The following is a 17,807-nucleotide window of genomic DNA, read 5'->3' as shown; positions in this document are numbered from 1 at the left end:
GCTGAACTGAACTGGTGTAATACATGAAGTAATGGCAATGAGCGTGTGCGTCCTAGAGGCACAACAGACTGTTCGTTTGAGTAGCCTGTGGAAAAATGCTGGTGATATAGAACAAGGAATTTCTTAGTGGTGAACAAAATGGCTTAGGGGGAATTTTGATCAAGGCATGTATTTTGTGTCATCTTAGTATCCTGCACTGAATAGTTAGCAATGCGTACCAATCAGTCTGTCAGGGTGGGAAGTAAAACTGAGTGACATGGTGGTATTTGCTCTGAAGCATTCCTTTATATCCAGGGCTTATTTGGAGGAGCATCCTTAAGGCACCATTATCCTCATCTTGAATTTGGCCTGATTGTGTTTTAGATATGTACTTATATTGTGAGCCTTTTCAGAAAAATCAAGAAACAAACTATTTGAAGATAAATTAATTGCAGTCTCAGGCTGTTCTAGTCTTTTCTGTTCAGATGGTCACAATGTTACAGCTAGATCAGCCCATCTGCAAGTTCTCAGCAAGTACCAATTTTGCCAGAGCACTTTGACAAAAAATGCAGTCTGCTCTGGCAGAAAAGAGAGGCATTTGTTTTCTGCTCCGTCTCTAGTATGTCCTCTGTGGTGTCCAGTGCTAGTCAGCTTGCAAATCCTGAAAATTGGTATGTAGTTCATCAGAGGTGAAAAGGGAGTGTCAGTCAAGAAGCTGCAATAAGTTACCTGAGCTGGTCATCTTGTCTTGTTTTTGCTGATGTGGGCCTAGTTGTTGGTGGGCCTGAGGACTTGTGGCCATAGAGCAACAATGAAGCATCAAATAAATGTGGCTGCAGCATATATAATATATCCCAATCTCCTCCAAACCTTGCTGCTTCTCATGTATATTTTTTGTAACGTGAAAGCCAAGAAGGGAAGAAAACAGTTTAAGAGATGCATGGAGTATGACTTGAGAGTACAGGAAATTGAGGTGAAAGGTAGGTTCAGATAGGGAAAGACATGGTGGTTTTGTTTGGTTTTTTGTTTGTTTGTTTTGTGGGGGTTTTTTTGTTGTTTGTTTTTTTCAGTTTTTGGGTTCGTTTTGGTGTCTTTTTGTGATTTTTTTGTGTGGTTTTTTGTTTGTTTTTTTGGTGGGGTTTTTTTTGTGGTTTTTGGGTTTTTTTTGTTTTCTTTGTGTGTGTGGTTTTTTTTCTGTGTGGGGGGTTTTTTGGTGTATTTTGTTTTGTTTTTTGCGTGTGTGTGTGTGTTTTGGTTTTTTTTGTGTTTTGGTTTTTTTTACCTTTGCCACTGGTGAAAAAGCTTCCCCCCCCCCCCCCCCCCCGGTCATCTGCCTATTTTTTTTATTGTTTGTTTTCTAATTGTCTGTTTGTAAACTCAGAGTTTGGTATCTGACTCCAGATGAATGAATCACCAACATCTCCAGCATCCCTGTTCTTGAGCTTTTATGTTTGCTCTTGTATTTTTATCCTGGTACAATATCTCCAATATCTTAGTGTTTTTTCTTTGCAGTGCCTTGTCAAATGCTGCCCTAAAATACAGCCATATTATATGTACGGAGTTCTCATTATCTACTTGGTATGGTTTATTAAAAGCTCAGAAAGAGAAAAAAGAGATTGGGTTAGTCAATAGCAGTTTCAGTTTATCAACCTACGCCAGCAATTACGCCTGCTTCACTCATTGCCAGGAAATGCCTTTTCTTTTTGCCAAGTTCCTTTTCTCAAACTTAATTTGTGTTCTATTTTTGACATCCAGTACAATGTTGTTGTTTTTTTTTTTTGATTCAGTATCAAATGGAAGAAGATGCAGTTAAGTGAAAGAGCTGGCCCACAGTGAGAGGTACAAGCTGCAACTGGGAAATCCTTTCTCTTTCTTCCCCTTCAAATTAATTTGATTACAGAAATTCAGCCTTTTCAGATGTTTCTGTTCCATGTCCAGAAGAATACAGTGAAGCAATGATGTTCACTGGAACTACTGTGATTGTTGCTGTGTGAGACAAAGTTCCAAGCTGTAGTACATAAATAGTAGCACATACGTGCAAATGACTTACACTACTTATTGATTGTAGTACATTTCATGGCCCGATACACAGACTTTCTTATTTTAAAGTATCATTGCCATTACTTAGCAAAAAAAGCCCCAAAACTCAATTGCCTTGTTTGAGTGGGTAATTTTAACTGTGGCATTTGAGTTAATTCTGTTAATGACTTTCAATTAAGCTCAGTTTTAATACATGTAAAAAAAATTGCAAGGGATGGAATGGTTTTGGTTTATGTGATATGGTGATTTTTATAGACAAATACAGGTATTACTGACTAATTCAGTTTGTGAATTATACACATGTTCTGCTGAAAGTCAGCAGTTTGGGGAATTAACACGATTTCTCCGAAATTGTGTCTGTTTACATCTCTGTACCCTTCTTTGGTTATGTATGTTTTTAGTCTATAAAACTCTGTCCTTTGATTGATCCATCTGTCAGTGTTACATTGCTACAGAAGTAATTTTCCTGTTGATGCAGGACCTACAATATGTGTGTCCTGTTAATAACAATGCAACCACCTGTCATCTAAATTTGGATGAGGAGGGAGATACTCTGGAAGAAAATATGATCATATAGTGGGGCTCTTCAGGCTTTTGATTGGTTTTGTGTGTCTGTCATATATGCTCAGATAGAGGCCCTCTGAGGTTAGTCAACGTGGCTTGTGCAGTCCTGAGCAGGGGAACTGTTTTACTTTCAGTACATACATCGTGGTTCTGGTGAGCTACTGGTTAATACTTTTGAGATTATTTCCCCTTGTATGGGGCACCGGATATACTCTGTCAGTATACCTGTCTGCTTTTAGCTTCTTTTTTTGGGCCAGATTCATTTATTCAAGTACTTTATGCCAGCTTACCTTGTTGTTGAATTCCCTTTTGTAAATCATGTTTCTGGAGGCAGAGAAGTAAGACTGTAATTAGGGAATTATTAAGTATGTTAACTAAAATTCATAGTCACAGGGAAGATGTTTGCATTGGGATAAACTTCACATGTTCTTAAGCTTAATAAAAAATTGTGTATGTTTAATACATACACACAAAATAAAAATAGAGATGTAGAACTTGCTCTTGAATATTCATTTCTGTTTTTTGAAATGCTATTGTGTACTTTAAGTGATATAAATCAAAGCACTTCCCCATTACTTGGAAAGCTTGACTGGCTTTTGAAACTGAGGACTTTTATTTCCTTTCTGTAGAGCCTATGGGCTTGTCATGTGCTTCCATTAACTTTTGAAAATTAAACAGTACATTTTGGTTTGACTAGTGGAAGGCTTCCATAAAAAGCCATTAATTTGTGGAGAAAAAGAAAGGGGTTTTGAGTTTGTTGTTGCAGCAGCAGGTGGCATGGTCTGTGTTCCGAAAAACAAAGTACAAGGCTGCACGTATTATACACTACTGTAGAGACCATGGCAGCACACAGAGTGCATATAATGCATTATAGTGGATTCTGCAGAGCATGAATTCCGTAAACTGTTCTTTGGCAGCTGGGGATGGACCAGTGTCTTGTCCCTAGCGGTATTCTTACTGTGTGTGTGAACGGCTGGTTGGTTCACTCGGTTTTGGTTCACTTGTCTAGTCTGTGTTGACTTTCTTCTCACAAGTCTTAATATTTACTGCTACTTTGCTCTATTCATCAGTCTGTTCCCATCTGTTGGCACAAAGGACAGGACATACCTGGCTTGGACGGTTCATCATTTGAACATTAATTGAAATAGAGTCATCCTTTTTCCACAAACTTTAATTATAAAGTGAGTATCTTGGTACAAAACAGGGGATTTGAAGTGCAAGGAAGTTTAGTGTTGCAATACAATGATGCATTTATTTTTGGGAGAACAAGGTTCATGAAAGTCAAATCCTTCTTTCGAAAGTGTGAGCCTGAAAGGTTCTTTTCTCCCAGTTAGCAGAATCTTCTTTCTTCTTAGCCAGTGCCATTTTCTTGTCAAACTGTGTTGCCTTGTGATAAACTTAGATTTTTAGAGATGTGAACAAATTACATTGTGAGATTTTTACCTGCGGTGCATTTGTAGCTGAGATCTGAATGTCAGACTCTAATTATGCATACAATAAAGCAGTTAACTTGTGTTCCCAACAAAATAATTTGTATGAGCAACTTCAACCTCTGCTATTTTCCCTGGACTTGTAGTTTACAAACCATTTGGTTTGTGGGCTCACTTGAGGAAATTGGTTTTGATGTGTTCTGGTATGGTAAAGGTAATGTTTTCCAAAATTAAGAACTGTGGAGGAACTGGAGAAATTCGATGGAGGTCCCAGCTTTGTTCCATGAAATACAGATAGCAACCTGTGAACATGTATCAGGGGACGTAAATACTGTGGAAGAAATGTGCGGTTTACAAAGTTTGATTTTATACAATCTTTTTCTTTTCTTCCTCATGCTCCTAGTTTTTCTCCTTACTCTGTCTTTCACTCATTGTTCCAGATTTTTTCTCTAATTTGAGCTGTTTTACTGCTTTGTGGTTTTAGCTTCAAACCTTAAAATGAAGCCACCAGAAGCATAAACCTGGTGCCCAAAGAGAGAAATATGTACTGACCATGTTGCAGAATGGGGAGGTATTTTTAATTGAATTTTTTTCTTGCAGAATTAGGTCTAAATTAAGTACAAACTCAAACATTCTAGTTAAATTGGTCCGCTGATCATTTAACAGCAAAGGACGTATTATCTTTACTGACAAAGCTGGCATAGTTAATAGTGTAAACATACCATACCTCTGTATTTTATTCTTATAACCAGAACTCTAGGTTGGGTAGCAGGTGATGATATTTTGTGTAATTTTACACATGGAGTTCTACAATGGGTAAAGCTGAGCTTTTTTGTGTAGCAGTATCATTGAATGACAGAGTGACCCAGGCTGGAAGGGACCTGGGGATGTCCCCAGTCCAGTGCTTGCGCAAAGCTGAGTCAGCACTCAGACCACGTTGCTCAGGGCTTTGGCCTCTTGGGTCTTGAAAACCTCCAAGGACAGTGATTCCACAGGATGTCTCTCAGACCTCTCTAAACCTCTCTTTCTCTAAATATATATACATATAATGCATTGGAAATTGTTTGGTTGATTTGTTTCTAATGTTTAGTAGCCAGGAAAGCAATAAAATGTAGTTCAGTTCAGAAGTTCACATAATACAAGTGACAGTTTTTCTTGCACATTTAGATTTAAGATACTTATATCTTAAAAACAAGCAAACAAACAAAACCCAGTAACAACAAAAACCCAGGCTGAACACAAGCAAGGAAAAAGGAAAACTTCCTGAGTACTGTAAAGTGTGTGATACTTTTGAAAATTTACTTTTTTCCATGCAGAAGCATAGTAAAGGTGCAATACAAATTTCAAACAGAAGCAGTTCAGTAACAGCTTTTCACATTTCTCTAAGCATTTCTCAGAGTAAATAGAATTATTAAATGAGAATTTATATTAATATTTACTCTGAAGCAGTGCTAATCTTTGAAGATAACTGTTTTCAGTCTCAGGTGGTGTTAACAGTCAAATAACAAGTAAGTTTAGAAGGTAAAAATGAGTACTTTTATTTGTCTCCAGTCCATTGGTACATAATGTAGATTCTACAAATATGAACATAATGCTTAGCAATCATTAAAACTGAATTTGAGATGTTGCATTTGCTTCAAAATCTTCCTGTTAATTCCTCTGTTGCTATGCTCACAATTTGCCGTAATGTGGAACAGTTTTATTTCTCTTGTTTTACAATCTGCCTTCCTTTACATAACAGGCACAACTTAGGCTGACCTCTTGAAGGAAATGTATGTTTGTAATCTCGCATTTCTGACAACCTTTGGTACTAGTTCTTTGTGGTGAATCAATAACATGTTTCAGTATATGTATGATTGAAATGTTTTCTGCAAGGGAGAGAGACTATACATTTTAAACAAAGCTCTGATTCATGCATTAGCACAGTAGCAAAGTCCAAAAGGTTGCATTTTACAGACGAACCAGAACTAAGATCTTTTGTAAAAAATAACATTTGTAAAAAGAAATTCCTTGAAGTAGCAGCTGTGGCTTATTTTGAGGGTTGAGTCAGAACCAGAGAATTGTGAACCTGCTTTAGCAGGTGGGTGGGAGCAGATGATCTCCGGAAGTCCCTTCCAACCGCAACCATTCTGTTATTCTGTGTAATTAGGTGTATTAGACTACAGTCATGTACATTTATTCGAAAGAAAACTTTAGGAATAATTAGAAACTGTGACAGAATTGACTAACACCATTAAATGATTGTTAGGGAGATGTTTGAAGGCTTTTTAGCCTCTTCTGCACTGGTGAGAAAGCTCCTTTGCTGAATTTGAGCTGCCTGGGACTTTGACGGTTCAGAAGCATTTCCTTTAACTTTCTTTTTACGAAGTAGACAGCAAAGCTGTTGGAGACAGCTACGCATCAGGTTAGAGCTGGCCTCCCTTGCATTTCCCTTTCTGCTGGTTGAAGCAGATAAACTGGCCAAAACAAATCCAAAATCCCTAATCCTACAGAAAAGCTTGTTGAGAAATCAAATGATAGCTAGTGCTGGTAGAGGCAATAAAGGACTGCTATTTCTGGTAACTATCAGCTGGTACAGTGCTTATCCATATGATAAAACAGCCCTCCCTACAAGCAGTTGTGCATGCTCTTCTTCCCTACAGCACTAAGTGTAAACCTGATGAGCTAGTAAATCATAGTAAATGTGTTCTGTTATGTCAATGGTTTAATAGTTGGAAATGTGATCTAAACATTACATAGAAATGGATTAATTCACAATTGGTGCCAAGATGTTTGAAGGAAATTAGAACTTCTTAGGTCTGTTCATTGCAGAGAGGGGAGTTGAATATGGGATTACAGTCTCATTAGAAGTAACGTTCTCATTTATTTCTTTGAACAGCACATGCATATATCAAGGTTAATGTCATAACAGTACGGCCATGTTAATGTATGGCCCTTTCATCCCTCGGTCTTTAAAATAAAATTCACCAAGGTGAAATAAGAAACTGATAGGCACTGAGCTTAATTTTAACTTGATCACGCTGAGCCAACACACCAGTCTGTGTATCATTAACGTAAGATTACTTTACTTTCTCTTTGGAATGAATAGAAACCTTTATTATACAGTGAAAGAAGAGACTTGTTCTGTGAAGACTTGTGTGGACTCTGAGCTGTGAGATGACAGAAATGTAGTGCCTGCTGGCAGAAGGAACCACCCGTTGCAGCATGTACACCTATCTTGGAATGGCCCAGGGTTTGAAATAGGAGCCTTTACCACTTCTTGGCTTTCTTGTGTGAGAGAAGGTCCGTGCACAGGGAAAACCTCATGTCTGGCACCATACACCCGTAGATTTTTAATGTATGTGGACGGGTTGCCTTTGTGATAAAAAGGGAGAGTCATGCGTCTCAGTGAAAAACGTGACTGGCAAAAGCTTCATTTGTTCACTCCCACCTCCCCAGCAAATTGCCTGAAAGTGGATCATAAACAGCAATGCATCATTACTGTTATCCCCCAGTATGACTCACTGAGCCATATATAGCAGCTCTTCTTTTGAGGAGAATTCTTACTCAGAGCCATGTAGGATGTGGAAACAAATATTAAATGTCAGACTGTTATGTCACTGTTGCATTAGAATTTCTTTCGTGGCAGATAAAAATGTCTAAAAATGTCTTGAACAGCAAAGCCTGTCTGTATTAAGCAGGTACTGTCAGGTTAAAAATCCTCATTATCTTTCTCCTGATTCAGTGCTCTTATTTTCATAGTATTTGTTTCCTTTTGGGCAACAAGAATGTGTTTGTTGGTTGCACTAGCAAATTCTTGGGTATTTCAATATTTGGATTGCTGGTAATGCAAGGTAGCAGGTAGCTTTTGGAGCATGCTTTAGGCTTTTTTTTTACTTTGTGTTTTTAAGAGCCCTTTAATTGCCTAATCATGCCCCAAATTAGTTCTCTGGGATTTCTTTCTGTTCTCTTCTAGTTGTAAAGAAACTGGTTGTGACATCCAAGTATGGCTTGTAACGTTGATACCTTTTAAGATTCTTCTGTTCTCCTTTAAAAAAGATTGGCTTTCTGGAATGCTAAGAGCATCCTCTCTCCATATTTTTTATTAATTTAGTACCTTGAAATTTAGACTGCTTTTCTTGCCAAGAAAGACTAGCCAAGGCTTTCTTCAGGGTTTCAGTCATCGCTGGTGGACCAGCCTCTCTGTCCTTATCTTCAGATGAGCTCCAGCCTGAGTATCCAGAGCTCTGTTTTTCTGGTGCTGTTGCCAGTGTGACTTTTGTTCTGTGTCCACTGCTGCAGTGAAGTACTGTGTTGTTTGTTTATGTTGTATGTTTGTTGACTCAGCTTTCACTTTGAAACAGCACTCAAGATTTTAAAATATGCACTGGGAAATAAGAATCCTTTCTTTTGTTTTGTGGTGTTCATAACATGTTAGTAAAGCTGTGTTTGTAAAATAAATATTCCTGTGTTTTGTTACAGGTTTTGGGATTTGAAGTTGATACGGTGAACTCTGTCCAGTTTTCAAACCACACAGGTAAATTTTACACGTGTCTTCAGATACCACTCTGCAGTCACTCAGCTCTACTGAAGGTGTGGCTCACCTCATCACATGACAGTGGAAAGAACATCGGTCTTAGGTTTTCACACACATGTTCAGGATATAGGACAGAAATGTAATTTTTAGGTTTTGATCGAAGTCTGTATTTGGCATTCAGGCATGGTGTGATGTGGTAATGTCCTGTTCTGCTACTTCAGAATGTGACTTTCTTTTGTTAGGCAGTAATCTAATTAACTTAGTGAAATAACACAAATACAGCCATTTATGCAGGCGGACCTGTGAACGGGAGGACTCTTCAGTACTCTTTTCTGTTCATTATGGCTCTATGACACTCATAATCCTATTACCAACCCAAACATCAAAATACTGAGCTAGACACAATGTTTCCTGTTTTTATGTGCCCACTCAGCTGGCTAGCAAGCATCCTAAAAGTAAATTCTAGAGGGAGGAAGAGGATGGGGTCTTAATACATTTGGGTGTTTTTTTCCACTTGGGTTATAAGCCTGAACATGAAGCACTGACATAATACTTTCAGACTTTCTAACACTCACAGTGAAAGAGGGCTTTAGTTTTCAAAAGAACATTGAAATTTATTTTATCAATACTTTTCACCCATAAAAGAGCTCCAAGTGACTTGCTATTTTTGGATCAATAGAGACACGTCTATTGCTATGGTGGTGGCAGGTTTTTTGAGGAGAGATCTACTCTAGATAAAGAAATTCTAAGGATGTCTTGAAAAATAATCCAATAACAAATTCTGGCTTTTACATCGTGGAAAAGAGCAAAAGTTGTTTCTAACAAAGGAAAAAAAAGAAGTTGAGATACTTCCCTAATATCTCACAGGTACAGCCCCATTAACAAACTGCTAAATTTTTAGAATAGACAGCAGAGCAGGAAGCCTCTGTCTTCTCTTACTAGATTGAGCTCTGTGCAACTTTCAAAAAGGTTGTAAGCTGTTCCTATCATGGAAGGAATTCAGTGGCACCCTGGGAAGAAGAAATGAAAGTTTCAAAGGTAGCTAGAAAGCCATCTCTGCTTGTTGGGGAAAGGCACAAAAGAGATAATAATGAAACAAACGTTGAGGATCTTTCCTGGCTCAGATAAAAAGCTGCTTATTCTGCTTGTATCCTTTGGCACAGTACAAAGATTCTCTCATGTTTTCAAGAGATACTTAAATGTACATTCTGTTTCTTTTAATGTAGTTGGTTGTGGAGTTTGGGATTTTTTTGTTTCATTTTTGATAGCTGGGTAAACCTGCTGTAATCTTCCAGAAATGAAGCAATTTTTTCACATGAAATAACTCAGTGCTCAAAATAGATGAGCACCTGTCATTTGTTGGCTTTCAGTTTCAAGATCAAATCAGCATCATAGGGCTTTAAAAGAGCTTAAAAAATGTTTTATTGTATGATAAACTAAATGTGTCTGAAAGCAGGAAAATTATTACATTACCAATAGGATGACCAGGTTCTTAAACAAATCTTCCTTCTTTCTAATAGTGTCGCAGCTGGAGGAAGGTTACCAGTGCTTCATTCGTGGTTTGGCAGACAATGAAGATAGTAGAAAGAACAAAAATTTGTGATTCCATCTGCCTGTCCCCTACCACCCCACCCCCCAAGGCCTAAATAAATATCCCCAAAATATCTCAAAGGTTGCAATTCTTTAAAATATTTGGAACTTTCATCTCCCCAAGTTTAGGAGTCACATTATTTTTTTTTTCTTTCCTGTAATCTTGATTGTCTTAGTAAATGTGTTAAAAAATCCCAAAGATTGATGCACAACCTCATGACTTTGGGAAGCAAAGCTTTCAGAAAAAAAAATCACAATACACCATTTGGTACTTGCCAAGTGTGAGTAAAAGGAGATTATATTTAGCAGTATTGGTCATTTGGCTGAAAGAGGAAGGGAATGGGAAAAAAAAAGGAAGGACACATTCTCTTTTATGGCAGGTCTAGTTTTCTAACAGTGTAGTTTTTCCATGAAATCCTTTATACCCTTTCTTAAATTTAGGAATAAATTAAAAGCTTGGTGACTTTGCACCTAATTTTTGAGAGAGGTACATAGGAACATGTGGTGTCCTCATACAAAGACTCTTCCAAGCTTGAACGTTTACGTGTGCCTGCACACGGACTTGCACTAGTACCTGCAAACCCCTGCACGTGCCCTCTGTGCCGCTGCAGGGATTAATGGACAGAAACTGCCTCACTAGGCCGTGGCTTGTGTCTGGAGCAGTGCCACAGTACACAGGAATCCTGTGCTGGATGAACTGGCAAAGATATATTGATTATCCTAGAAGAACAAGATCTTATGAGAATCCTTTCTGTGGTCATCGTTCAAGGGCAAATTTTTGCTTCCAAATCTGTGAATTCCAGTTTCTAAAACAAGGTGATCTACCAGAGGAGACACAGATAAAAAAGTGTGTGAGGCTTTGGTCATGATTTTTTTCTTTCCCCATCTCAGTCTTTAAGCCTGGTCTTGTCAGCAACAGATAAAATGCAGAGAGAATTTATGACTAACAGGCTTTCTTTGATGAATCATTATTGCGCTTTTTTGCCCTATTTTTATATTAGTAAGATACCACAAGCCCATTTCTGCTGACTCCTGCTCAGAAAATTCAGCTTTCTTTATTCTCCGATAATCTCAAGATTCAGAAAATGTGCTTTAAATCAGTCCCTCTGGGAGAACAGTTTGTCATGTTGCTTCATGAGGAACTTCATGATTAGAGTGACTCATCCTTGAATGGCATCGTGCTTCATGTATAAATAAAAGAAGCTGTCATGCAACCTACAAAGATTCTGTGGTTTTATTCAATTTTACTGTGCTGTTTGCAGAAGCATCTCATTGTCTGATGTTCAAAAATCTAGATTTTTTAATTGTTGTATAGTTAATTTTTTTTTTTTTTTTAGGGTGCATGTTTAATTCTTCAATGGTTTGCATTTTTGGTTTTAATTGGTAGGTTAATGGTAAGCATATAATGTGCTTACTTTGCCATCCAAATCCTACCTTTGAAACTACTTCAGAACAAATAGCCTGTTGTGGTGTTTTTTTTTTTCTGTTTCTTTTTATTTTTAAGCAAAGCACTTTTGGCTTCCACTTAGTGGATGTGTAGTGGGTGGTTGGGTTGGCTGGTAGGTCTAGTACATGAGCAATTGTAATTATGTCTTGTTGATGTGATTCTTTGCAGTCTACCGCCCATATGCAGTCATTCACACCTGTGCAGTGCACGACAAAAAGAAAGTATCTCCACTTGTGCCTGACACTGGTAGTATTTTACTCCCACACTGACCAGCTGTGAAAAATCCAATGGAGTGTTTGGTACTGCATTTCTGGTTTTGTTCAAGGCCACCTGGTAGCTGAAGATTAAGTCATATTTGGACCAGGTTGTCTGCTGGAGTTTGCATGTGAGTTTTGTGACACAGCTGGGAACAGATTACCTTCACATCATGTTCATTAAGCACTACCTCTTTCTTCCTTTTCCCATGTCGAATATTTGTTTATGGAAGCTACATGGAATAGTTTTGCAGGGAGCACCACAGGAGCAACTCAGACTTCAGAACAGAATGTTCAGGGTTGGAAAACAAATAAATCTTATATGCCTTGCTGTACTTAAATGAAAGGTTTTTGGTTGTTTTTGTTTGTTTGTTTGTTTTGTTTTGGTGCCTCTTGTTTGCTTTGTAATTTTTTAAATTTTTTCTTCTTGTATTCCTGGGATATTTTTATCTTTTTTTTCCCCTTGTTTTTGGAAGTAACTAAGAGGCTTATAAATATATTTCAAAGAAGAAAAAAAAATGTACCAGTGGAGGAAAGCAGGAAAGAAAAGTATGTAAATTCATCTTGGATGCAGTATTAGCTGCCTCTTTTGATTGTGGTTTTGTTTTTTGTTTTTTGTTTTTCTTTTTTGTACATATGAACCAAGGCATTTCCTCAGAGGCTAATGAATACCTTCATCATTTCAGAGGGATGAGTGACAAGAAGCATCATATCTTGCTTGTTTTTCATTCCCTTACCTGCTTAAAAGCAAATATGTAACATTTAATTGCAATAGAAGACCATAACACAGATATGCAGAAGGGGTATAAAGCTGTTTAAGTGTTTATGTTCATCTGTGTGTTCAAAATTATTAGTAATCTGGGAGACTAATGTAGTCAGTTTGGGCGAAGTGCAATTCTGGAGAGCTGTATCACGTTTTGCAGCGCTGTGTCTGGTCTCTCAGTTCCAGCATGGAGGGGAATTGTTTGATGGTTTTGTAACCAAAGCAAGGAAGACTCAGCTGTCTTCCTCCGTGAAAGATACAAGGTCTCACTTTAATATCCAAGATAAAGGTGTAATCATTGATCCAGCTGCTCTGCCTAACCAGCTCTGTAGTCTCCAGATAGGATTCATTCGTTTTGCCAAAGTACAAACTTGAAACTCATTCTTTAGTTGTCTTGGCTGTGGTTCTGGTACAATGTGTGCAAATAGCCAGGTGCTGTGAGACTGTGAACTGCTGTATTGTTGAGCGCCACAGTGGAAATACTGCTGCAGAGTAGGAGTTAATAGTAAGTGGACAATTAAACAGAAGGTTTTAAATTTTCTGTTGCTTTTTTTTGGATATTCATCTTCAGTGGTGCAGGCATAGAAATAACATTTATAGGAAGCTGATTTTATTTTAGGTCTTGCAGGGCAACTCTGGGCCTTCAAATGTGCTCGTTGCCAGCTGAGTTCCCATATCTAGCCGAGGAAGACAGTGATTCCTTGTCATCCTAACTCCAACCACTCTTACGCTTTTCCCTAAGTCAAATTTACCTCTTGTGTTTAAGCTTGCTGTTGGCATTCCCTACTAACTAGTTTTGGGTTCAGGGCTAGGCAGGTGTTTTTTTGACCACGCAGTGTATGTCTGAATTTTTGCTGAACCTTACCCCCGTGCCTTTCCAGCCAATCCCTCTCCCTCTTTCTGGGACCACAAGGTATCCATCCTTCAGGTAGTGAAATCCTTTTTGAATATGTGTAACCAGCTTTTTCTTCTCTCTACCTACAGAAGCTGCTTTTTGGTTGTATATTCCACTAGGAGAGTAGGATAAATTCAGGGTCATGTAATTTGCCCCTTGTTCATCATGTTACGTGAAGCTGCCCTGCGGAAGAGGCTTAGTGTGGTTTCCATCTTGCTGACAGTTTTGATTTGTTTGGTTTTTTCTTACTGGAACACAGTTCAGCTCCTAGTGAAATCACGGTTCTCTGCAGATCTGGTGAAGGCATTGGCCTTTTTTGTTTGCCTGTTTTTTGTTTTTGTTTGCATAGCCGGGGCTTCCCAAGGGCTTTTTTTCCTCCTGAAATTTGGGTTGTATTGCACATGTTACCAGGTAGTAAAAAGGATCCTCTAGATACCCTTGGAAGTCATTGCTACAGAGTTCGGTCAATGTTCTTGCCCCACGTGGGTAACTTAACAATTCCTGACCTAAGCTGGGTGCTACCTAACATTTTGTTTCCATATATATTTCCCTCCTTCGGTGAAGGATCAGTGTGACATGGACCCTGTGCATTGACTGTTTAAGACAGCTTGACATAGGAAGACAAACTTTCAGTTAAATAGTAAATATACAGAGTCCCTGTGCAGGAATGGTTTCCAAGCCTATCTAGATTGTCTGGACAGTCTGTTGTAGCTATTTTTTGTCTGTGTGTAAGATGAATGATTGCTCTTTTGCTGCCTGACCTTGATTTTGGGTGATGCTGCACTCAGTTTCATTGATGGGCATGATGGAATGAAAAGGACTGTGTTGTGTCCCTGTACAGACTGGCTTTGCTGTGCTAACAGAAGTGGAGGTTTGGGGAAGAGGAGAGGGGGCAGACTGTTTTTCTTTGAAGCTGCAGATGTGACAGACCAAACAGCTGCATGTGTGTTAAATAGGGCAAATATTTTACTCACTTGTAGTCAAGGGTTCCTCGTATACTTGGGGCTAGACACATACCTAGGTGTTAGGTGTTGCCATTTTGAATATCACTGTATTCTGGAGTGGAACTACAGCCGTAACATATGGGAATCCCTCACTTTGTCCATTTCTTCACAAAGGCTTTTTAAAAAGTGTTTGCTTAGAGAGGATCGTCATGGCTGATGTGAGTCAGTCTCCCAGCCAGCTGGCAGCAAGTCACGTTTCAGAGGCTGGGCCTTTGTGAGCTGAGGAGAGAAAAATGATCCATCTGCTCACCCTACTGTGGGTGTATTTGCATTCATAAGAAGGAAAACTGAAAAATGTGCTTATTCCAGGCTCTAGGCTCCTTTTGGCAGTTACTCTAATAACACAGTTTAGAGTGATAATCAAAGCCAACAGTTTTTATCACAGAATTTTCTAACTCCAACAGCAGAAATTAAAACAAACAAAATACCATTGTCTTCACATGGGGGCGGTGTGGAAGAAGATACTTCATTTAACGTATCACTCTTCCTAATTCCAGTTGATAAAAAACCAAGCTTTTTAACAAACTCTGAATTCATGGTGGTTGGAAAAGTTAAATTGTGTGTCCTTCATCTAGTATCCTGGAGGAAGCCCCATTCTTATATACAAGGGAGTGATGGCTGCTATCTATATGGGCAGGCTTTCATGGAAAGGTACGACGTGCATTTACATTTTTCAAAAAAAGTTTAGGGTCTGTCAAGGAACAAAATCCCCTCCCACACTCCTCCCCATGGAATTGGCTGCCATGGAGCTTGCTCCATTGTTTGCTGAAATCAGTTCAGCTTCTCCAAAATAACTTCACCTTCTGTCGCCTTCTCAGCCAAGAACATTGGCTTATAATTCTTAGAGATGAGTGAAGCATGAGAGTGTATGGATATTATTTGTCTGTTTATAGTGTCTTTCTGAAACTCACTTGCCTCCTGTGTGATCCTCAGCGTTAAAATTGTGCTATGCTTGGAAGAAAGTCTGTCAGATGACATTGTAAGTTTAAAACATAAATGACAGTGTTCTGCTGTGGTCACTCTATTCATTACATACAAGTCCCAGTGAATGCTGTGTCTGATGGGTGCAGTGGTGCTGCCTGTCTGCATCCAGACAGATCCACAAGCCTGGTTAAGCTTGTCATCTAGCTGTCAATCTTTTTTCTTTTTCTTAGTAGTATAAAATTTAAAGAAAGGTTATACTGATGCCTTCCCCCAGTGGAGTCTAAAACATATGTTCGTCCCCCTCCACACAGGAGAAGGATAGTTGTATAGGCTCCATGGGAAAACTTGGAAGAGTTTGTGTGTGCTCTGCTCCATTTGCTGATAAATGAACAGTCTCAAACTCCAGTGTAGTCACTGGAGTTCCTTTGGGAAACAGAGATGCTAAGAAAAAGTGGAGCACTTAACTGTTTTGCTGACAGCAGTTTTAATTCAGCAATAGGATTTTACAGAAGAGGAGATGGAAATGCTTTCTGGTGCTAATATCTGATCCCTCCAAGTGTATAACCTATGTGATCCTGAATAGAACATATATCTCTTGAAAAACTATCTGGTGTTTACTTTGTAGGTTATGCCCACTGGAAGGGTCAGGTGTTAAATTCAGATGAACTTCATGAACTGTATGACGGACTTAAGCTGAACAATGTCAACCAGTATGATTACGTACTCACAGGTAAGAAGAGCTTCTTCCTTGGTAGTTCCCATAAGATGTAAACAAAAGTAAAGAAATATAAACCATACCCCCCCCTTATTCCAAACCAAGCAATTACATTTTACCTCCTTTGATTCCTCCTGCAATTTCATCTGTACATTATAGTCTCAATTGTTTATGCTATTTAGTTTGAAACAACCACTGTTCTCCAGCCTGAAAGTTGCAATTAAGTGCATAAATTGATCCCCTTGTGTAGTTTACAGAGTTGTACAGGCCAGTCACGTACAAGCTTAATGTTTTGGGAACGCCTCTGCTGAAAAAAAGGATGAGGAATGTCAGAGTATTCTTTTAAAATTTATTATGAAGACTTAAGTTTAATCCTTTCTCCTAAATTTGCAGTACTGTCATGCAGTGTTACTGTAGCGTGATTTTATACATAATTGTCTATCCTTGTTTTTCCTACTTGATCTTTAAGAGGTAGTGCTTTGGATACAGAGTTAAGTATAAGCAGTTTGGATTTTGGGTTTGACTCTGTCATCTCTCTTGATTTTTCACTCTTATTACTGTGTAGATCCTCTGAGTGGATATGGTTCTGCAGGACATAATAACTGTGCGGTGTTTTCCTTTGCTTGCCACTAGGTGCAAAGTGTTTATAAATATAGGCAAAGAGAGCTGCTTTTAGAATGTTTTATAGAAAAGAGAGGTTCTATGTGCAGTTTTTATTAAAAACTGCTTCTTATCCAATTTCTGCTTCTCAAATATACATTACTGATTAGGTTTCACAGCATTAAGAGCTATGCATCTGGTTTAGATTACAGTATCAAATTTTCATAGCAGTTAACAGTCACTTTTAAAGGTAAACAGAAAATACATCACTAGGTTTGATTGATTTTTGTGGCTTCCACATGTAGGAAAGTGCTTTATACACAAGGAAAACTAGAAACTTTAAGTGTATGGATTGTAACCCTAAAGTAATCATTCTGGCTTGATGATATGGCATGTCTGAAGAGTCATTTTTCTTTCGTCTTCAGGGAATATCTCTGAAGTGAAGGACAGTAAACAGAAAATAGAATGAACTGAGATTAAGAAGTTCATTTCAGCATAAGTGGGTTCTTTGTGACTGAGAAATAGACAAACAGCTTTTCTTTCCTTGAAAGAAGTCACATAGATGACAATTCTGGGAAAAGTGCGCTGTATTGTTGGAGTTTTCAGGAGGTGTTAGTATACTGGGCCCCTCAGTTCAAGAAGGACAGGGAACTGCTGGAGAGAGTCCAGCATAGGGCAACAAAGATGATGAAGGGAGTGGAGCATCTCCCTTATGAGGAAAGGCTGAGGGAGCTGGGGCTCTTTAGCTTGGAGAAGAGGAGACTGAGGGGTGACCTTATTAATGTTTGCAAGTATATAAAGGGTGAGTGTCACAAGGATGGAGCCAGGCTCTTCTCAGTGACATCCAACGGTAGGACAAGGGGCAGTGGGTTCAAACTGGAACACAAGGGGTTCCACTTAAATTTGAGAAGACACTTCTCAGTGAGGGTGACAGAGCACTGGAACAGGCTGCCCAGGGGGGTTGTGGAGTCTCCTTCTCTGGAGACATTCAAAGCCCACCTGAACACATTCCTGTGTAACCTCATCTAGGTGTTCCTGCTCCGGTAGGGAGATTGGACTAGATGATCTTTTGAGGTCCCTTCCAAT

The 17,807-nt window shown here is 38.7% G+C and overlaps 1 protein-coding gene across 1 annotated transcript in view; it reads left to right on the top strand.

Moving 5' to 3' along the window:
• PDXK (pyridoxal kinase) overlaps positions 1 to 17,807 on the top strand; it is a gene marked incomplete at both ends in the record, with an annotated part of 42,715 nt that overhangs the window by 10,720 nt on the left and 14,188 nt on the right. The window contains 2 exons of the mRNA XM_080363804.1: positions 8,475 to 8,529; positions 16,032 to 16,136. Coding sequence (XP_080219930.1) covers positions 8,475 to 8,529; positions 16,032 to 16,136 — 160 coding nt within the window. The remainder of the gene's footprint in view (positions 1 to 8,474; positions 8,530 to 16,031; positions 16,137 to 17,807) is intronic.

The sequence above is a fragment of the Nesoenas mayeri genome, assembly GCF_963082525.1.
Source record: "Nesoenas mayeri genome assembly, chromosome: 1".
In the NCBI taxonomy this organism is placed as follows: domain Eukaryota; kingdom Metazoa; phylum Chordata; class Aves; order Columbiformes; family Columbidae; genus Nesoenas; species Nesoenas mayeri.
This window is presented reverse-complemented; position numbering and strand designations above follow the sequence as displayed.